The 22824-nt window shown below is 45.5% G+C and overlaps 1 protein-coding gene across 1 annotated transcript in view; it reads right to left on the bottom strand.

The window, feature by feature from the left end:
• Positions 1-7531: 7531 nt before the first annotated feature.
• Positions 7532-22824, bottom strand: part of PDILT (protein disulfide isomerase like, testis expressed) — a gene marked incomplete at its 3' end in the record, with an annotated part of 33458 nt that continues 18165 nt past the window's right edge. The window contains exons 5-11 of the mRNA XM_080703359.1: positions 18273-18383; positions 18063-18188; positions 15007-15204; positions 12439-12559; positions 10221-10399; positions 8686-8775; positions 7532-7768 (exon numbers count right to left, since the gene is read on the bottom strand). Coding sequence (XP_080559485.1) covers positions 7532-7768; positions 8686-8775; positions 10221-10399; positions 12439-12559; positions 15007-15204; positions 18063-18188; positions 18273-18383 — 1062 coding nt within the window. The remainder of the gene's footprint in view (positions 7769-8685; positions 8776-10220; positions 10400-12438; positions 12560-15006; positions 15205-18062; positions 18189-18272; positions 18384-22824) is intronic.

Here is a 22824-nt window from a genome sequence, read left to right as displayed (position 1 = left end):
GCCTTCTGCTTCCACAGCTGCTTCTGGTCCTGGAAACAGCTGCCCAGAGGCAAGGATGGTTTGGCTCCTTGGGATTTCTCCCCTGCAGCTGCTACCTGAAGTCCTGTGACCAGAGATGGGTGGGGTAGATTCCTGCTCTAACTCCCCACCCCTCCAGGAGAAGCTGTTTATGTGGGCTGCAAAAGTTGTGCAATGCTGTGGCCCTGGCTTTGGTGACACGAGGTAATTAACCTTGGAAATACATTTTAATGCTTTGAGAGCAGTCACTTATTATTTTACCTGGTTGGTAAAAACAATCCTAGGTGGATGCTAGTATTATTCTGATTTTTAACCGAGCCTGCAGCAGAGATTCAGATTCCTGTGCTGCCAACCACAAACTATGCAACTTGGGCAGAGGTTTTAAGGTGCTACAACTCGGTGGTTTTCTCATCTATGAGATGAGGATTGAAGATCACTGCTTTCGAAAATTGAGTCTCAGATGTTCCAGGCTCACTTCTAAGTAACCTTAGTTCTTGAAGAACTTGTGTTCTAGAATGATATTTTATACACCTTTGTGACTAAGACATGCCATTAGAGGAAAAAAAAACATTTATGGTGCAGAGCACTTGATCGGGCATGTGTGTGCAAACACACACACACACACACACACACACACAAGCAAAATATGCATTTTATCAAATAATTCTAATCCTTACTGTATGCATTGTTTACTGACATATTCTATTCTATTTAATTAAAAGAGGATTCTGGATACAAACTACAAGTGGAATGACCTCATGACCCACTGATGAGGTATGACATACAGTTTGAAAACAAAAGTCATGTGATGGATAGAAAAACCACCACACGCGAATGTCACTGGGATCCCCTAATAAGACATGCAAAGCTGGCCTGGTACACAGCACTGATGTTCACTGCTGTATCCCCCATGCTTAACTAATAGTCACAGAATGCATAAAAATAGTAAGCACTGTTATTAGGAAAGATTTGGCTCAAAGAGAAGGAGACTAACTTGCCACAGACCATGAAGCCAATAATCAGCAGAGTCATGATGCCAATCCAGCCCTGACCTGGGTGTCCAAACTCTTAACTTTCATGCCTATCTCCCTCAAATAGAACGGGAGCCCTCAGAAGACTAGAGAGGGGAGAGGCAGACAGCTAGAGGTAGCCTTACCTGAAGCCAGAAGGGCAGGACTGGCCCATTCACAAATGTTGCCTCTTATATACACACACTCATTTGTCCCCCCGGCAGGCGCCCTCTCCTCCAATTATTCTCTGTTCTGTTTCTTGAGACTGTTTCCTTGGGGATGGAATTTTTCTTTTTCCTTTTGGCAGTGTTTGCCTTTTCCAAGCTGTGAGGTGGTTGTTGTTGTTTCATTAATAGCCAGAGACACCAAATGATTGACATTGGGGGTCACACTATACCTGGAAATACAAGGTCTTTCTTTTGCCCCTTTGGCATCAAGAGATTCCTTGGTTAGACATTAACTGGATAGGAAGCAGTGCCAAGATGTTAGACTTTTCCTTGGTCACTGACGACGACCAGGGGGACCCCAGGAGCCAGGCAGTAGACAGTATCTGAAGCCAGGCTGTGTTAGAATCAAAGGGATGTGTGCTGCCCCTGCCTGGCGGGGCACCTGTCCTGGGGAGTCCACTCCATCCTCAGCCACTCAGCCACCTCCTCTAGCATCCAAACACAGGCAGAAGAGGAGATGAGAATGGCTGAAGGTCAGAGCCAGAAGACAACTCACACGCCTCACACATGCTATGAAACCAGAAACTTGAGGGCGGATGAGCGGGGAGCCCTTGGGTGGTGGAATAACCTCGTGACTCAGCAGACTGATTTTGGAGGCAGTCAGTCTGAACCCTGAACCTGCCATTTACGGTGTGCAGGTGGGCTCGCTTCTTAACCTTCCTAGAATCATTCTCCTCATCTACAAAACGAGGTTGCCCATCTCCCTGAGACATAGTGATGGTAACAGACGATGCACATAAAGGCACTTGGTGATGATTTTTTTAATAGGTTCTTCTTTTGTGTGTCTTTTTGGAACCGGGGATAGAACCCAGGGCGCTGCACCTGCAAGCAGGTGGGCTGCCACTGAGCTTCATCCTGGCTCCTTGGTGATAATTTTATTCATGGACAGTTTTCAAATGCTACTTGGCTAACATACGGTGACAGGGAGAGGGAATGACAACCCCTGTTGAAAGCCATGCCCTCTGACCCAGGCGCCTGCCCTCACCTTTGCCAAGAAGATGAGGGAGAGGGTCTCAGTTTGGCTCAGAAGGTCCCATCTAAACCCTAGTCTGGGTGTCGTTCAGGGGTTTAAAGGTGGTGGCCCCGCACGGCCTCCGGAGTTTTCTGGGTGGGAGTTTGGCTGGAATTTCTCCCTCAGTGTCCATCAGTGTCACTGTCTTTTCTGGTTTCTGTATTTGATGCTTTTATATCTCGGTGGGTCCAGAGGACAGCCCCTCCCAGGGAAAGTGAATTTCTAGAAATCATCAACAACTTGCCTTGGCTGAGCCTTTCCTAGGCAAATCCCCCACTCTATCCCCATTCCCCATCCTGCCTCCTGAAGGGGCTTCCACACCCAGGGTCACTGTCCCCATCCTAATCACCCCAGGGGAACAGCCAGGAACCAGAAAACTGGGCACCACTCCAATGCCCTGGAGCCCACTGAAATTGTGAAAAATGGCCGATCGTAAACTCCTTACCCTACCTCTCCCACGCCTCCCTGTAGACACCACATCACAGGCTCTTGTCCGCCCCTTCTGCTGGTTCCCTTTGCTTTGTGGTCAACCCAAGTGCTGCCCCGTGCTCCTTACCCCACTGCCTACCCTCTCCCGTGTGACATGACCTCTATTTTCTCTTAAAAAGTATTGCTGAGTAGAATTTTCATTTTGTAATCCGTTCATCTGTTGATGGACATCTCGGCTGGTTCCATATTTGGCAATATGAATTATGCAGCTACAAACATAGATGTGCACACATTACTATGGCAGCCTGGTTTTGGAAGGTCAGATGTTCTCCCTCATATGTGGAAGCTGGGAAGAAACTGGGACACGAGAGGAGGGACTCCAAACAAAGGAGGAGAAACCTTAGTGGGGTGAAGGAGGGGACTCACTGAGAGAGGTGTCCATTAGTGTCGCTGGGGAGGAAGGCTTGAGGAGGGAAACGCCTCAATGGACGCGATGTCCCTGCACAGACCACAGACGTATCAAAGCCAGCCACTGTGTTGGGCGTGGGAAGGTGCTGAGGGAGGGGGAGGGGAGCTGGGGGAGGGCTCTGTGTGTGCTGTGTGCGTCTCCATCACCCTGAACTGCATCAAGATGTAGGATTACAACACACCAACAAAAAAAACTGTTGGTGCATTCTAATTCTACATGGTAGACTCAGCGTGATATTCATATATACACTTAACATTTCTTGGTCTGTCCCCTTCCCCATCTCCCTATTTCCCGCCCTTCCTCCCCAGGTGCCCCTCCACTCTCCAGTAGACGGCCTCTCCATTCTCATGAGGGTCCCTTTCTTCCTTCTTACTAACTTCCATACATGAGAGAAAATAGGAGACTTTTAATTTCCTGAGTCAGGCTGGTCTCACTTCAGCTTCATCCATTTTCCTGTCAGTGAAATAATGTTCTTCTTTATGACGGAGTAAAGCTCTGTTGCGTTTCGCTCCACTTTGTACCACGTTTTCTTTACCCGTTCGTCTGTTGATACAGACATTTCCGCTGGTTCCATTGCCCCGCCCTGTTGGCCTCGCCTTACTGGAAGATTAATACAAGCTCCGTGTTAAAGCCAAAGGCACTGGCCGGGCGTGATGGCGCACGCTTGTAATCCCGGCATTAGGGAGGCTGAGACCTGGAGGATCGCGGTTCGCGAACAGCCTCAGCTACTTAGTGAGGCCCCTTGCAACTCAGTGAGACCCTGTTTCAAAGTAAAGAATAAAGAAAAATAGGGCTTGGGGGTGTGGTTTGGAGGTAGAATACCCTTGGGTTCCATCACCAGTATTTCAAATAAATAAATAAACAAATAAATAAATAAAAATAAATAAAGCCATAGGCACTGTCTTCACCGCACACAGCCGGGTCACCCTGCAGAACGTTTCTAGCTGGCCACGTGTTCCTGCTCCTCGGACCTCACTCACCAGCGACACAGTCAACGAGCTGGTGGCGACTAGCGTGGGAGCCACTAAGCGATGCCTCCCTCCTGGTCTCCGTCTACCCGTATCGCATCTCCTGTGGTGAAGTCATGTCCTTCTTGCAAAAGGTCTCTCTCCTGCAGGTCCTCCGAAGGCCTGCCCTTCTCCCCTGCAGTCACCCCTGTACCCTCACTCTTTCTTATCCCCCAAAGTGTTCTCAGCTACTAACCACTTCGACGAAACATTCCATCTCACACCCACTATATAATTTTTTTCTCTTTCTACTCTTTTACACAGCTAAATTTTTTTTTGTGTGTGTGTGTGTATGTGTGTTGTGTACATGTGTGTTTGTGTAACTGGGAATTGAACCCAGGGACATTCTAATCTCCGAACTATATCCCCAGACCTATTTTACTATTTTATTTTGAAATGGGGTCTCACCAAGTTGCAGAGGGCCTCGCTAACTTGCTGAGGCTGGCTGTGAACATGTGATCCTCCTGTTTCAGTCTCCCAAGTACTGGGATTACAGGCATGTGCCACCACATCCCACAGCAGCTCAGTTGTTTTTTTTTTTTAAGATTTTCATGTGTAAACTCTCCAACTTACACCCATATACCATTGACATTAACCATCAAAACAATCAAAGGCCTCCAGGCTGCCAAATGCAACACACACACACACACACACACACACACACACACACACACACATATATATAGTCTTATTTCCAGGGTCATGCTCAATAAATATTTGTTTTTGAATGAACCTCACTTGAATGCTTGAATACTCTTCCCTCTAAATTCCAAGCATGAGTAGGAGACTTAGTCTTGATAATCGCGACAGCTCTTGAGTACCCAGTGCCTCCCTGTGTCACACACTGTGCTTTTGAAAGGTCATTGGACACAGTGAAAAACAGTAACACATGTTACCGGAGAGAAGACTGAGGTTCAGAGAGGTTGGGTAACTTCCCCAAGATTACACGGCTACTTAGTGCTAACCCCAGACGAAAGCCCAAACCTCGGCTCAGATCGACCCCTCGTATGCACTGCATTCTGCGAGTGTAAGAATGTTCCATGGGCAGCCGTGGAAGGGCCTCAGAAGTGGTTTTAGGTCTTTTCTGGGAGAGTGAAGGAATGGAGTGTTTGGGGAAATTAGTCAGACAGAACGCAAGGGCTTAGGAGGAGAGGTTGATGTTGGAGAGGTGCAGGATTTGAGCCAGAGGAGGAGAACTTCCCGATAGAGGGGCATCATCTGTCCTGTGTCCCTAGACTGCCCCCCAATCTGAGCCCCACCTCTGTGGCTCCAGCTGCACCTGTGGGATTTGCGAGTGGCCCAGCTGTTCTCTGGCTCGTGGTTTGTTGGGGGTTCTGTTCCTTGTGACTTAGGGCAGCCCCCCTCGGACCCCGCCTTTGACAGGCAGCCACCAGGCCTCAGGTGAAGCAGGTGAGACTTGCGCCGTGTCCTGAATACTAACACCTGCCCGGGTCAGAGCGCCAGCTCCGGTGAGCTCCAGGCCCCAGGCTGTTCCCTGCTCTGTCTGGATGTGGACAGACCAGGCTTGGGGGTGGGGGTGGGGTGGGAACGGGCTCTGGAACTCTGAGAAAACAGCAGCAGCCCTTGCCTTCTGTGATGGATGGAAGGTGGAAGGATCCAGATGGTTTTGGGGGGACTAGCATTCCTAAAATAATACCCCTCTCCTTCTCTCAAGAAGTTCTATTCCTTGGCTGAAATAACACCTATCAGTAGTGTGTGCGGTAGGCTGAATAGTGGTTCCCCCAACTATGACCCCATCCTAATCCCTGGAACTCATGAAAATTTCCTTCCAGGACAAAAGGGACCGTGCAGGTGGGATTATCTAGGAAGCTGAGATAGAGAGGTTACCCCGCAGGCTAGACACAAGCACGGCAGTACTTTGAGAGGGACTGGGCAGTCAGAAGACACCAGGGATATAAGGATGAAATAGTTATTCTAGGGTAGAACCACACGTCAAGGAATGCAGGTGGTCCCCAGGAGCTAGAAAGGAAATAGACACTCCCACTCCCATGGGGCTGCTGTGCTGGGGTGGGGGGGGGCAATATACCATTACACAGCAGTATAATCAGATGGGTGTCTTTGAGGTGGCAACATTTGAGCTGAGTTTCAAATGGTGAAAAGGACATAGTTATATAAAATTCTGAAGGGAGAGTATTTAAGTGGAAGAGACAGCCATGAGGAGAGAGAATTTGGCTTGTTCAAAAAATAGCAAAGTAGCAAGGCTAGAGCTTAGACAGGGTGGCAGAGGGAGGGGAGAGACCTAAAGTGCAGACCTTTCAGAACCGTGCAGGCATGGCAAACAGATGTTACCTTAAAAGCAGTAAAGATGCCACTACAGGGTAGAGGTGTGAGCACTTGTAGCTGTGGCTGTTTGAAACATCACCTCAGCAGCTGGAGGAGTGTGGAGTGCTTTTTTAGGGGGAAGAGGAGAGGGATGGAGTGGTGGGAGAGAGGGCACTGATCAGGCTTCTGTGCTGAGAAATGCCTAGGAACTGTCAGTGGAGATGGAGAGAGGAGAGTCAGGTGGAATAAAGCAAATGGAGTCACACGGAAGGAAGTGGGCGGAATCCTATGGCCTAGTAAAATACTTTATTTTTGTGGTACTGGGGTTCCTGGGCTACACTCCCAGACCTATTTTATATTTTTTATTTGGAAACAGGGTCTCTTAAGCCGGCGTGGCTCACTTTGAACCTGCGTGATCCTCCTGTCTCCGCCTCCCAAGCGCAGGGATTACAAGCGTGCGCCACCACGCCTGGCAGGTAGTAGTTAAATACTTTTATGGTAGTCAAAGGAGGCCATGGGGGATGTTTCTAGCATGATTGAGTGCCCAGGCCACTTACAGCTATGTGGAAGTGTGGGGATAGGTTGGGGGTTGTATCTATTTCTTACTGTTTCAGAATGCAGCATAAGACATCAATCCAGATCATTTGAAAGGCACAACCTAACTCTGGGGGCTTCGAGCTGGTAGGAGGTGGTTTAGTGCAGTCTCTGGAGTGAGATGCATGGACTCTAGCTTGACAGCTTCTTGGCTGTGTAATTCTGACTGGCTGCTTGACCTCGCTGTGCCTCGATATCCCCATGGAGATAAAGAAACTCAGATGAGTGTGCAACCACGTGTTCAGTGTTGCCATCATGGCTTCCCTTGGCAGCCCTGGCTGAATTCCAGGTCAAAGAGCTCTCCTGAGCTGCGCCACACCAACCACAAAAAGAGGTCTTGAGCAAAACAGGGCCCAAAACATTCTGGGGCTTTATTATCCCACTTGCACCCACCCTGCCATAGCAATATATCATCGGAGTAGATTTGCTCAAAAATGATTTTGGGACCAGGAAAACGCACCCCCACCCCAGCGCTGGAGAAGCTACAGTTCATCTTTGGCTTTGGACGTCTTCTCCTGTCTTGCAGGTCCTTTTGGCTTGGCCACCTCTTCCTCCTCCTCCTCAGTGGTTTTCTTCTGCTCCACTGGCTCTTCCAGTGTGGTCACATTCTCCCCCATGGGCATCTGTTGCTCAGGCAGCTCCTTTTCCATAAAAGGCACCTCCTTCTCCTCAGCTATGATCTCCTCCTCCATCGATTCATTTTGCTCCATAGACAATAGCTAGTAAAGAAAAGGGGCAAAGGAGAGGGAGGGGAAAGGGAGATAAATACATATATGTGCATGATAATAGTGATGTAATTGTCAAGCCTCTTTTTCTGACTGTGCCCAGAGAGAACCGGTCTTTGGCTTGGAGGGTCCTCAGAGACAAAAAAGGGCCACTTGGATTGAAAGTGACCAGCTCTGGTTTTGACCTTCTAGTGAGAGAGTATTTGGGGGAACCACCCTGCTCCCCCTCTAGACGAACAGATGCCACATAACCCTGCCTGACTAATGAGATCCCAGCCAGGGCATTTGCTGAGACTGCTAAGAAGTAACTGGTTTGGAGCTGTGGGGTAACCTTTGATCCCCTATTGGGAAGTAACTGCAGGAAGATAAGGATAACATAGAAGAAAGCAGAGATGGGATGATAGAAAGCGAGTCTGAGCTTCAGGATTCACCCATGCCAGAAGTTCTTTTAATTTGTATGGGTTAAATCCCATTGCCGACATTTGCAAAAGAGAGAGTCCTCGTCGAGATGGCACCTTCCTGAAGATGGCCTTGCTGAGATACACTGTGGGGAAGGAGGGATTGTGGGCTCATCATTCTCCAGGAGGATGATGCCAGAGGGCAGAATCTCAAGACATCTGGCTGCCATCTCCAGAAGGCAGATCCGGGGAAAAAGCAGCTGTGCGTTAGCTCCGAGATGTCCCCTTCCCCGGTGTTTCTGGAGTCTGCCATTTCTGAGTCCTTATAGTAAATGCCTTTGAAATAAGGGTGACTAGTAAAGTCCACCCCAAATGGGTGATCAGCTACCCCTCCTCAGCCATCTTCAAGAGCATGGGGTTATAAAACTCTCGGCACACTTTTTCCTCGTCCATTGAGTTTTTGATAATTTTGTGTGGGAGAGACTAACACAGCAAGTTGCCACTGCCCCTTACCTCATCCTCATCCTCAATCCTGACCTTGATGTGGCTTTCCAGAAAGTCAGAGAAGTCCTTCATGGTATGCTCCCCCTTATATATCACAGCCTAGAAGAAGACAGGACAAGGTTAGCATGGCGCTTTCTCCTACAAGCTTTCCGTGGATGGTTAGAAAGGCAAACCCAGGGTCCAATTCCTAATAATAGCCTGAGTGTGTTGAGCAGGTTTCCAGACCTCTCAGAGTCTCCATTACTGTAGCTGCAAAAATAGGCAAAACAAATATTCCTCCAACATAGGATTGTAGCGTAGTGGGTCACAGCGGGGACTAGAAAGCCACACTGCCAGAGATTAGCCCCTGGGTGCATTGCTTAGGAGTGTGATCTGCCTGATGAACTTCTCTGACTCTGTTTCCTCATCTGTAATATGGAGTTAATGCTGGCACTTACCTCGAAGTGCTATCACAAGATTAAATGGATTAATATATGAAAAACGCTTAAAACAGTGCCTGGCTCATAACGAGCAGTATGTGCATATGCTATTATTATACAGTTATAATAACAATAATTTATTATCATGGCAATAACACTAATAATAGTTATTTACTAAGCATCGGGCATGTGGGCAGTCTTCAGTCATCACTAGGCAGTGCCTGTTCTTCTTCCAGTTCTTTGGGATGTTAAGAAGCTACTGACTGCTCAATGGTTGTCTAAAATCTTTGGAGAGAGCTGGAGATTAGTGACTCCTAGCCACTCCTCTCCATCCAGAGCCTCGCTTTCAACCACCGTCCCACTTGATGCACGATGGCATCTGATGCAGTTGCTGCATTCATCCTTCTGTTCACTTCTTTGCTTATACCGTCCTCCTTCCTGTAATTCACTGCCCTCTTAAATATTCTGACTTAAACCCTCACCATTCCCCAGAGTTCCAAGTCCACAGAAGACTTCAGTCCCATCAAGCCCAGTTGCACCTGAAGACGGGCCCATCCCATAACAATGTCTCCCTTGTGCTCCGCTTCCTTTCAGGAGCAGAGACCTTGGCTCATGTTTCTTTGATTGGCACGGATCCCATATGCCAAGGAGGCATGGGGATTGTGCCCCACTGATGTTAGTGATGGCTGATTGATGACTAATCCCAAGGTGTAAAAGACACACTGATGCTGATGATTTCTCTCTAACATTATCCTTCCTTCATCTGGTAGCGAGCACCCATCCCTGCTATTCCCACAGAGATCCCCCCACCTTCTTTTATATAGTATGGGTGGAGCTCGACCTCAACACTAGAAGGAACCACGAAGTCCTGCCTGATCAGAACACCCACATGCACTTGGCCACAACGCCTGGGTCAGGGATGAACCACTGACCTAAGCTGTGTGCAGTTCTGGGAGTGTTAGGTCTTTAGTGAAAGCTGTTGGAAACTCTACTTGAACATAAGAGTTAATCATAACAGGAACTGGAGCTCAGATAGAAGCTGGCTTGGTAGAAGGCAGAGCTGGAGAGAGGGAGAAATGGATAATAATAGCACTTTTCAGCTAGGTGGGTCCAAAGACCCCTCACCTGTTGAGAGTCGGTGGGGAAAAGCCGGAAGAATGGGTACCGGTCCAGCTTTGACAGCTGGACATCGTTTGCCGTGATGTCGATCCTGGCGATGGTGACTGTGGAGTGGTTTTGATATTTCCTACCCAGCTCCTCCAGCAGGGGGAACAGTACCTTGCATTTCTCAGACCAGGGGGCATCTAGGAGACAAAGGTCACTGCTCAGGACGACAAACGCCAGCATCACCCATAGACACCGCTGCTCTTCTGTGCGGCTGCTTTGAGAATTGTGCTCTTCCTTTTATTCACATGTTAGGTTGTTTTTAAAAATCTTTCATAGCACTTGCTCACTATCAAATATATTTTGTGCCTGTTCCACCCAGGCACTAACACTTTCTGTTAGCATCTTCTATTGTTTTATTTATTTATTATTCCTTTTAATGTAGCATTCCACTCCAGTAGGAGAAAAACCAAGAAAAAGATATTTGTGCTAAATGATTCCTCATGCTCTGCTAAAAATAAGTATGTGTACATTTGTGTGTGCGTGAGGGAATGAGTTGTGAGTTATGACACAGGGTTTTTCAAATGAAGGTTAAGCTACCTGTCCAAGGATTTGAGGACAAGCGGCATTGACTTGTAACCACTGTACTAAAACTATAACATAACACAGGGTTGTATTGCACAACATAACATAAATACACTATGCCTTTCAGTTCCTTGCAGGAGAATATGGCCAAGAAGTGAACAAGCGTGCCCCCAAATAATGACAAGTATGACTATCCCTCGATAGGGGACACCAGACTTTCCTATTAATGTTCTTTGTGCTGTGAGTGAGGCCCAGGCTCCTAGTTGTCCAGAGAGAAGCCAGAGACCACCTGTGATGCAGAGGAGCCAGACCTCACCTGTTCCTCCTTGCTGTAAAGCCTTGCACTCGAAGTCTCAGTTCTGTGGAAGGAATGGCTCCCAAGGTCCTGGACACTGCCTTTGGGTGATCATGGCCACATTTACAAACCAAGTGCCTCCATGTCCATCTCCCCTACCAGCTACACCCCAGGGTGCCCTAAGCCCAGCAGGCCCTGGGTCTGAACAGGAGATAATGGCCGGAGCCCCAGGGGGCCAATCTGACCGCCCTGCTTCTGAGAAAATGAGGTTACTTTTACCTTTAATCAAAACCAAATGAGTGTTCTTAGAACACTCTGGCTGTCTGGTAAGTACTGCAAGGCCACCCCCAGCCTCTCGTTTGAAGGCAGTGGGTGGCAGGGATTCAGCTACAGAGCCCCAAAACACCTCGCTCTGGGGACAGGAGTCCAATTCGGTGAGATTGCAAAAGGCCTGCAGGCTGCAGTTAATCAGATGATGGTGCAGAGCTGACTTTGAACGTCAGGTTTTGGTACTTACTGTGTGACCTGGGGTAAGGGAAGGAACCTCTCTGAGGCTGTGCTTCCTGACATACCGTGGGGAAAGCCACCCTACCTTCCTCACGGGCCTGCTCTTACACACCTTACACCAAAGTCATGCTGGTTCAGGGTCAGTGCTCATTAAATGGTAACTGCCTGTTAAAATAAGAGGTGCCTGGAGTGACTTCAGAATTACCTTCTCTGATGTCTCACGGTGGGAGAGAAGGTCTCTGGCTTTGGAGCCAACATAGGGAAACCATGAGAAAGGTCAACTAATAGTACTTACTTGAGCATGGAAAATAATGATAATAGTTGGGATAATAAAACAAATACTTGTCATTCATCGAGTGCTTTTAATATGCTAGATGCTGTATTTAAGTGTTCTATGTGAAGAATTTGGGTCACCACCTCCAGGGGGCCATCACACTCATTCCAAAGCAAGGAAATTCTGTAGAGCAGGATGAGCGAAGGTGCTGGGGTCAGACAGCTTAGGTTCAAATCCCAGTTAGAGCACTTAACAGCTATGTGGCACTGGAAAAGTTCCTTTACCCTCTGAGACTTTGTTTAGTCATCTGTACCAGTGATCATGGGAGCCATCAGCAGTATTATAAATAGCTCCAGGCCCGGATTATACAGAAGGCCTTTTGTACATTCCAAGAATTAGGATTTGGGCAGGCAGAGCTGCACTGAAGCGGATCCAATCTCTTTGTCTATCTTCAGACCACCATTGGCATGGCGTCTTGATGGGTTTTGAAGACTGTAGTGTTCTTCAAGAATTGAGGAATGTCAGCTAAAAGTACTCCCGGGGCCCTGACCCCTCCACAGCCCCGCACTGGTACTTACAGAACATTACAAACACATCCCTTTCCTTGTCGAAGACAACCACATTGAAGTTCTTCCCGACAAGCTGTTTCACCGGACCCTGGTCCCAATAATTTGGGATCTCTTCACTGGATTCATGTTTCTAGGAAGGAAATTGGAGAGGTCTGAGTCCAGAAAGGGGTGTGGAGTTAGGACTCCTCACCCTGCTTGGAAACCTGGAAAGGCTTTCTCTCTCTTTTTTTTTTCCCTCAAGAGTCATGGGAAAGAGTTTGAAGTATGGATCTGGCCCGTGAGCCTGATGTCAGCTCCAACTGTCCAGAGCAGGTGGGGGTCAGAGGGCTGAGGAGGAGATGAACCTCCAGGGAAGTTCAAGCATTCAAATTTATGACTTAGAGAAAAGAGGGGTTCACTTTTTTTTAGCATCTTATATAGTTTATTTCAAAAAATAGGTGTCCCCAATGACTCTGAAAGGCCTAAGCACATATTTTATTACACTTTGGATCCTGCATTTATAACCATTCTTCTTCTGCTTTCTCCAGCCATACAGGTCATCAGTGACCCCAAGGATAACCTTCCCCCACCGGTGTTCTTCATTCATGCTGTCCCTCTGCCTGAAAGGTCTCCCCCATTCTCACCCCTTTATCTAATCTCCCAGGCTGACTTCAAGGGGGAATTTCCTGGGCTCTCCCCTAGAGTACATGAAATAGATTCCTTGAGATAGGTTCCTCTATCTCAAGTTCTTTTTCCTTGTAGGACGGATAAAATTTTATCCTTGACATTTATTTTTCTGGTTATTTGATCCATATGTCTCTACCATGCTAGGTGGAATGTCATGTCTGGTTATTTGATTCATATGTCTCTACCATGCTAGGTGGAATGTCATGAAGAACATTTCTTCCCTCGTCATTGGGTATCCACTGCCTGGCACATCATAGGAGCTCAGGAAGGGTTTTACAAGTGAAGGAATGGATTCAGCTCCTGCTTTCATTTGGAGGAAGTAGAAATCTCAGAACATGTTTTTATCCATGACTGTTGGCTTATTGGCTCTCAAATATCTCTTGAATCCACATTCTTCTCTTCATTTACCTTGCTGCTTCCCAGGGCAGGTGACCTAGATCTCCCACCTAGGCCTCCGACTGTTCCCTCCTCATCTCCTTCTAATTCTCACCATGCTTTTATTTTCTACAAGCAGGGGTCTGTTTTCACAGTGCAAATCTAGATTCTCATTGCTCTTAAAAGAGAAAACCTTGAGTGTGCTTTTGAGGTTCTTGCTCTCTGGCCTTGATGGCCCAGTTCACCAGCTTTTTCTCCCATAATCCCTTCCTCTCACCACAACCTCTGGACAAGACTTAAAGATTCTTCCAATGGGAGCATAACAGAGGTGGGGGCTGTGCATGGGGGATGGACAGCAGTGAAACTGATGGAAAGTTGGGAATGGGCCAAATCAGGTAAAGCATAGGTCTTGTAAAGGATGCTCTGCTACAGAAGCACCAGAGGACATGCTGGCTACCAAAGGAAAGTAGATATCTCCTCAGATCTAACAGGAGGGAAGAGAGAGGGGATGGGTCAATCTCTAGGTAGGTTTACAGAGGTGATAATAGAAGCCTCAGGTATGGAGGCTTGTCTTTTCTTGGTGACATATGAGAAGAGTACTCAGCTAAGAGTGAAGGCAGGAATGAGCAGGAGAAACACTCAACAGAGATAGATTGGGGTGTTTCTGCATCCATGGGAGGTTTTGGTTGGTAGCTCCATGAACACAACCTCATGGTGATGTCTTTGTCCAGCACTGGTCTGGAAAAATTGGTCTGGAGGGGGAGCAGCTAGAGTTGGAATCTTGCCTGGCGAGTACCACAGAATCTAGAGGAGGCAGAAGATGGTGGGGATAAGGGAGTGATCAGGATGACAAACTGGGTTAGAAGTTCCTGAGTGACATGGCATTGAAGAGACTGTGAAATGGGATCAGGAGATTGGAGACTGTGAGATGTGTGAGGGACTGTAGCAATGTGGGCAAAGAGGGTGGGAAACTTGAAATAATAATAAAAGAAGAGCGTCTACTTGAGAAGGTTTAAGGAGTTGCAGTATCCTTAGGAGAAGGCACAGAGGTCATGAAAGCACTTGGAGATAAGGTGACTGCAGATTTGGGGCTGCCTGGAGAGTCTACATTGACTCCTGTTATTCTAGAGTATTTTTGATGAATGTCTCCTCTTTACTCTCAAAGGTGTTCCAATTGGAAAAATAATAATTAGTGGGCAGGATAATTGAAGATACAGTAAATGCTAACCAAACAGTGGATGGTGATGTAATATATGGCAATCTTCCTGAGCTTCTCCTCCTTTTTTAACAACACAGACCCCCTTCTAACCCTACCCAACCAAAAGGTCCCTAAAGCCTTTAAGACTCCGATGTTCTATCTTCCCTGGTCCCCAAAGCAAGCATCTATCCTTTCATTAAAAAATTGGCTGGCTTCAAGTTTGGGGGAAAGGGAGAATGAACTCACAGTGAGCCTCACACTCTGCATCTTCATTCAAGATTAAAGGAAAGGAATGATTTTTGAGGTTCTGGCTAAAACAGATCTGAGAGAAAGCTTACCTTGGCACTTCGACTTAGGTAGCTGCGGCCAAATTTCTTGAGTTTGGGATAGGTGATCTCGTCCGAAGGCATCTTGTACCTGGCGTCGGAGCTCAAGTTGAGGATTTGGACAGAAGGCAGATGGACTTTCATGACATGGAAGTAATTGAAGATGTGTTTGTTTTTTGGTTCATCTGCATCCACCAGGATAAAAAGAATCTGCCAATTCAAATAGCATCTTTGTTTTTTTGAACCCTTTACTAAGAGAGAGAAACTACTGGGAAGTCGTGGACTAATGGGATTCAAAGAACAAGTCTGTGTGGCACTTCTGAAACTGGGCTCGGTAACATTGCCGGAGCCAGCTGGCAAAAGTACGGGCTCCGAAGAGAGGCGTGAGGATGAAGAATTAAACTCTTAAGAATTTGATTCCAATAATTATTTTATTTCTAACGTGGGGGGGATGCCAGCCTACTATCTCTACTGACTGACCCCTGCTCCTGGGTCAATATCTCTACTGGTCAACGACTACTCCTGGGTCAGTATTCTCTATTGGACTGACCTACTGGCTGACCTACTGGCCGACGCCTATTTCTGGGTCAATATCATCTCTCTCTGACCGACTTACTGGCTGACCTACTCCTGGGGTATTTATAGAGTTACAGGTCAGTCAACATCCCCGTGCTATCACTGCCGGAATACAATAGAGACCAATCTAAAGCACATACATTACAGGTAGGTTAATCAGTACCCTCCTGCCTTCACCACCTGATCTTCTCTCAGACCTTTTACTTTGAACTTTCCATAACCCCAAACCTTGTTGACTCTGGGCGAAGGACAGTCAGCTGAATCAGAAATATTCTTTAAGGGGAAAACCTTAATAGCTCTCCACATAACATGCACATGATTTTAGAAAGTCAGGAAGCCCAGAGGTTTGATCCTTGTTCTATACCTCAGTCTCCTTACTTTTAAAATGGTCCCTGCCTTCGAGGGTTACTGTGAAAATTAAACAAGCCAGTAGATGTACAGGCTTAGTTCAGTGACTTAGTGATGGGAAGGTAGAAAATGTTCAATGCATACACACCATCCCTGGTTATTATTCAAAATTACTCATTCAAGGAAGCCCAGGAATTCATTTTTTCATTCATGTAATGAGTACACATAGAGCACCTACTATGTGTTAGGCATTTTACAGAACACTGAGGACACAATGCTGCCCTGCTTTCACAGAGCTCCCATTCTAGTGGAGATAACAGACAATAAATGAGTAAATTGATAAATGTTGTGAGTGACAGACAGTAGAAGAGAGCCATGGCATACAGTGACTGCCCAAACGAGGTGAGATGTTCAGCAATATTTAGGGTTATCAGGAATATCTGATAGGCTGGGACGTAGGAGATGAGTCACAGGTCAGAAAACAGAGGTCCAGGTCTTGGAAACGGTCAACACAAACCAAGAGCTCAGAGTGTCTGCCGAATAGAAGAGCCATTGTAGCTTGAGTCACAGAGACGGGTCAGAGGCGGTGAAGATAAGGTCAGAGGCCCAGTACCAATGAAAGACAGGAAGCCAAGGAGAGACATGATGAGGAATTTTAAATGCCCTCTTTGGTTGCAGAGAAAAGCAAGTGAAGAAGAGGACAAGTTAGGGATCCTGGTGACATCTGGTGAGATGGTCATTTATCTATCGAGAGATCATGGGCCCCAGAAGGTACCACTCTTCTAGGTGCCAGGGAGACTCTGAATATCAGAGTGGGATGTTAAACCCAACCTTGTACATGTTTATCTTTCAAATACTGGCTGCCTTCCACCGGCTGGGTGCTGAGCAGAGGCGAGAAAGATAGATGTGGGATACAGTCTACTGGAACAATATCCATCCAACTTTGTTTTTTAGCTCGTAAATGGCATTTATGAAATATCATGAATTAGGGAAACAAGAATTTATAACCTCATCTCCCAATCTATGCCAAAATAAATTCCAGTTAGATTTAAAAAGTTTTAAAAAACATGGAAGAAAATATGGCTGAAAATGGTCCATTATAGTAGAAATAGAAGAAAAGCAATCATATCATAATCAATTTAGTTACATCACCTTAATGTGTAACATTGAACAATCAGGGAGTATATTTATAAGAGCTATTTCTATGATTAGAACCATCATTCTGGAAACTGAGAGGGTGGGATGTGGTATGAACATTATATATATCCATATTCTAGTGGCTTTCTTCTGTGTCTGTTTTAGGTCTAAAGGGTTTTTAAATTGCTTACTTTTAGAATAATTTTCTTTGAATGAAAAAATTTGCCAGTTATCATACTTCTTAAAAAGATAAAAAGAATGCTGAGTAAATAGCACCCATACTCTGGGTGTTGGTAACTAAGTTACACACAAGGTCTGGAGAAACGGATTTGTTTCTAAGAATGATAATGACAGCAATATTAATAATAATAAACAACATGTTTGTACTTTTGTTCGTTGCTTTGTGTATAAACTTTCTAATTCTTATTACAAGTCTCCATTTCCTGCATATCAGCATCCTGGGGCTGAGAGGTTAAGAAACTTGCCTAAGGCAACATAGCTTATAAAAGGAAGAAGAGTTGAGTTCAGGTCGGTATGATGTCAACATTCAGAATTTTAGCAACTATTTGCCAGATAATTCTTGCTGTTGCACACCTCCAGGCTTTTCATGAGTTCCTTGTTCTCAGGCAAGAGCAGTCTTCCCTCCTCCTCTCCACCAAGCCCAATGCTACCATGTTGCCATCCCCCATGGCTAGTGGGTAGTGGTCCATTAGAACATTGGTGAAAGCCTTGTGCTCCCGGGGGGAAGACTCATTAAAAAGAGGGAGTGCAAAAGGAGTGTGAGTTTGGCAAAAAAAAGAAAGTGAGAGGGAGCAAGAATAGAGGAGGCTGATTGAAAGTTAAGTTGTAAATAACAGAGAGGTAGATAAGAAAATCAATATGCAAATCCATGTACAAATTATTCCTGACTTAATTTATGATAACTGGGGCAGTTATATAGCCTGAGAGTCTGTAGGTCTTGTGTTTCTGTCCAGGAGCCCCAAAGAACAATGACACATTCTACAAACCTTGTTCTGGAATACCTTCGATGCCATTTTATAATGCTGAATTATGATTCCAAATGCCTCGGAGCTTTTGGAGACAAAGAGCAGCATGTGATTCAAGATGGCCAATTCATAAATCAGATCCTTGTTCTGAAATTACAAGGAAAACACTTCATCCCAGGCACACACGGCCTCCCCAGCTGTCCTCCCCCTGGGAACCTTTCCCTCACTGACCTCAATGTTGTATTCAATCACAAAATCCGTAAGGTGCTGTTTTATGACGTACTTGAGGTCATGTTTGTTGCTACTCTCATTAATAAGCTCTTGGCGGTTCACTATTTTTCCCTTGAGCAAAAGAAGAAAAGCATTGGAAGGCAGTAGTTTCCATCATATAGGAACTTAATAAATATAAGTAGTACAAGCTTTCCCTTGGATAAAATAAATGCAGTGAGGGGCATTGTCAGGTATAATACATAATCCGGGTACTTAATAAATATGAACAGCAGAGCAGATTAGTCTGTGGGTAGAATATGGGTACCTGGACGGCAGTCATGAGATTCTCAGGGCTACAAAGGGGAGTGTCAGAGACCAACAACCCCAGCCGAAACCCACCCAAACATCTGGGCTGAGGCTGCCAAGCAATGACAAAGGGATGCTAAGGGACCCTCTCCTAGAACCGCCAGGACTTTCCTGATGGCCATCTCTGATGAACTTTCTTAGAACTCCACCTCAGAGTCTCACCCATCCAACCTTCCTTCCTTCCTAAGGATCAGCCCTTCCTTATGGTCTAAAGTCCCTCTGACTCTCCTCCAACTCTTTGCTTTCTTTCTCAGTCCTTTTCTCGAATAAATATTTTGCATCTCTAACTCAGGGGGTAACTGTTTCCTAGAAGAATCAGAGTGAACAAGGAACATTTTGTGTGTGTGGGGGGTACTGGGGGTGGAACCCAGGACTATACTCCAGACCTATTTTATATTTTATTTGGAAACAGGGTCTCACTAAGTTGCTGAAAGCCTCACTTAGTAACTGAGGCTGGCTTCGAACTTGTGTGATAATTCTGACTCAGCCTCCCAAGTGCAGGAATTACAGGTGTGCGCCACCATGCCCAGCTTTCATGAATATTTTTTTGTTTTTGTTTTGTTTTTTTTTTGTTGTTGTTGTTGTTTTTTAGCCCAGGATTGAAGTCTTCAGGGAAAGAAGAAGCAGTAGCTATCTTCAAATGTCTATTCCATCTTTTTCTCCACCAACTGATCCAAATTTCTCACCTGGACTCCTGCAGTGGCCTCCCGTGGGCCTTCTAACTTTTCTTCTTCTTCCTCTAATCAATCCATCTCTCACACTTCTGCCAGAATATATATCTGATTATGTCATTATTTTCTTGCTTAAATAGCACCAAATTATCCTCTGGATAAAGTCTCAGCTATTTTCTGGTCATAGCAACAGTCTAATAATTAGTAGTTACAGAGGTCATATCATGCCAGCCGCAGTTCTAAGCATGTTATATTCATTACCTTATTTAATCTTCAAAAACATATCACTAAACTATGCATTGATATTTTCTGTACTTTGGGCATGAAGAAACTGAGGCATGAAGAAGTGAAATACCTTGCCCAAGGTTGCTAAGCTAGGAAGAAGCAGAGCTAAGATTGATTGAGCTGTACTCCCATCCCCGGAGCCAGGATTTAACCGAGGGAGTCTAACGGAAGTGCATATATAGTCTTACCCATTACAATCTACCACATTTATCTCAAATGTATTCTCCAGGTTTGATACTTGGCTTTTGGTTTTGTGATTGGGTTTATTCTGCAAAAGTCTTGCATTTTTATGAGATTCAAATTTAGTAGCATTTTTAAGGCTTTTGTCATGCTTTATAAAAGGGCTTCCCCATTCTAAGTCCAGAAAACCAACTCTACCATAGCCTCTTTCAACCTTTCTATAGTTTCATTTTCTTCATATATTTATTTTTTATTAGTTCATTGTAAACAGATATCATGATGACACTCAGGGTGATAGAGGCACACCTGCACACAGTATTCCTTGATCCTCCCCCAGTTCCTACCCCATGCCCTCTCTCTCTCCACCTTCCCGTGCTCAACACCAACTGCCTTTGGTAAGTTTGTATATGGACATCATGTCCATTGAGGTGGTTCCCTCTTCAAGTCTTCCTCCCTGCTCCTGTCTCTCTCTTCAAGTCTTCCTCCCTACTCCTGTCTCTCTCCTTCACTCCACTAGGGTTTCTCCTCCTCCATCTGGAGTACCTCCTATGCCCCAATCTCTCCCTAGCTTCCACATACAAGGGAAAACATCCGGCCTTTCACTTTTTGTGACTGACTAATCTCACTTAGCATAATATGGAATTTAGTGTGGTGTAAGATGTAATGTATGGATCCAGCTTCAGATTTTCCCACATAGGGCTACCCAATTGTGTCAATATCATTCATTCAAAAACATTTTCTCCACTGGTCTAAAACACCATCTTCCTCATAGACTAAATTCCCATATGTGAAAATGTGGATCCATTTCTGGACCCTGTGCTGTCACACTCAAAAACATCAATCACATTATTTTACTCCCCAGCTTAAAATCTCTTGATGATATTCATGGTCCCAGAGAAAAACAGAGGCTCAGAATTTTCTCTGAAGGTCGGGCAGATCTGGTATCACACCATATATCCACCATGCCTGGCCACGGTGGAGATTTATGTCTTGGGTGTATAGCTGGTAATTGTTGATGCAGGGTGGATGGAGAAACATGGACCAGAAGGGGAGAAATGCACAAAATAGAAAGATATGACAGATTCCAGGGTCTGTAAGTTACGTGGCCGTTGTGAAGACTTGACTTTGTGTGGGGAGGGAGCAAGGCACATTCCAGAAACCCATCTGTAGGTAGCTAGAACTTTCAACAAAATCTTCTGCAGTAATAGAAATATTCTATGAAGTTGTGCTGTCCAATAAAATAGCCACTAGCCCCATATGGCGTTAGAGCACTTGAAATGTGGCCAGTGTGATGACGGAGCTAGATTTTTCAACTTAATTTTGATTCAGATAGTCACATGACACTGCTGTCTTCTATGTTGTACAGTTCAGATCTAGATCTGGAGAGGTAAGGAAGGTGTACTGTGAGGTCTGCATGAGGTCATGCTGGAAGAATGGAACAAAGGAACAAAGAAAGATGAATGCCCCTTGACCATTCTGCCTCGTGATGACCTGGTACTAGCGCACCAGATGGTGGCTTACCCAACTACTTCTGTAACCTCCCCCCTTCTCCCCATAAAAGCCCCTAGCCTGTAAGGAGGTGGACTTTCTGACTTTCTCTCCCCAGTCAGATGCCTCCTTCCAGGTTTTATTCCTAAATAACCTGTTTCTTACTGTGGGTTTTTTTTTTTTCTCCTAGATAACTCAACATGTACCATGAGCTCAGTCTTGGAAAGGCCCTGGGAACCTCATTAAGGACCGGAGTTTTTATCCTACTCATGGAAAAGTCATTAAAGGGCTTTCATGGAGAAGTGATCAGCAGGGCTGGATTAGGAAGATTGCCCTTCAGAGCCCCAGAGCAGCCCAGTCAGGTTATCTCAGCAGGCCATGGAGCTCATGATCACTTGATTTAGTATAGTTGCAGAATATAGGGAGAAATGGGTAGATTCGAGGGGAATTGGGGGCTTAAAATCCATAGGACAGAAATGATAGGTTGGTCCTGAAAAATGGAAAAGAGGCCGGTATTAGATGTCTAAGTTTCTGGATTACTTTGCTAGATGGGAGAGATGGTGGTACCACCCAGTAAGTGAACACTGGAGACTTGGGGAGGAGTTGATAACTCCAGGCTTAGCTGTGTTGAGACCTCTTACACTTTATTCTGAGGTCTGGAGATATTATGTGTTATGTGATATTTATGTCTTGGTATATAACTAGTGATTGTTGACGGAGGGTAGTTAGACAAGCATGGACAACAAGGGTAAAAAACTGCATGAAACTGAGTCTTGGTGAACGACATTTGTTAAGAAAAGGAGTTGACAGAGAGGGGGGAGGGAGGCAGGTATATGGAAGGAAATATACCAAGTGATCGTGCGTTTACGTTCCTATCAGTTTGAACCTCACTATTATGTATATTACATGCACCAATAAAAGTATTTTAAAGAGTTGAGCTTCAGTAAAATATAAAAAATAACTCCAAAAGCATCTTCAATGACCTGGAAACTGGTCATAATATGATGCTAAATGAAACATCAGGACTCAGGCAAGCATGGTGGCGCACGCTTGTAATCCCAGTACTTGGAAGGCTGAGACAGGAGGATTGCAGGTTCAAGGCCAGCCTCAGCTTCTTGGTGAGGTCCCCCCACAACTTAGTGAGACCTTTTTTCAAAAATAAAGAATAAAATAGGGCTGTGAGTGTAACTCGGAGGTAGAATGCCCTTGGGTTCCATCCCTAGTACCATAAAAAAAAAAAAAAATCAGGACTCAAATATTTATTTATTTATTTATTTATTTATTTATTTATTTATTTTGGTGGTACTGGAGTTCCTGGAAGCCCTTCTACCTCTGGGCCACACTCCCAGACCTATCTTATGCTTTTTTACTTTTTTTGGAAACAGGGTCTCTTAAGCCAGCGAGGCTGGCTTCGAACCTGTACAATCCTCCTGTCTCCACCTCCCAAGCGCAGGGATTAAAATCGTGCGCCACCACGCCCGCCCTCAAGTTTATATTTAAATTATTATTAAAATAAACATTAAATAAATAGAAATAAACTAGAACAATAAAAAGAGGAGGAGGAATGTTTGATGGAAAATTCT

Source organism: Muscardinus avellanarius, assembly GCF_963383645.1.
Source record: "Muscardinus avellanarius genome assembly, chromosome: 10".
NCBI lineage: Eukaryota > Metazoa > Chordata > Mammalia > Rodentia > Gliridae > Muscardinus > Muscardinus avellanarius.
The sequence above is the reverse complement of the archived record's forward strand: the minus strand, read 5'-3'. Positions and strand labels throughout refer to the sequence as shown.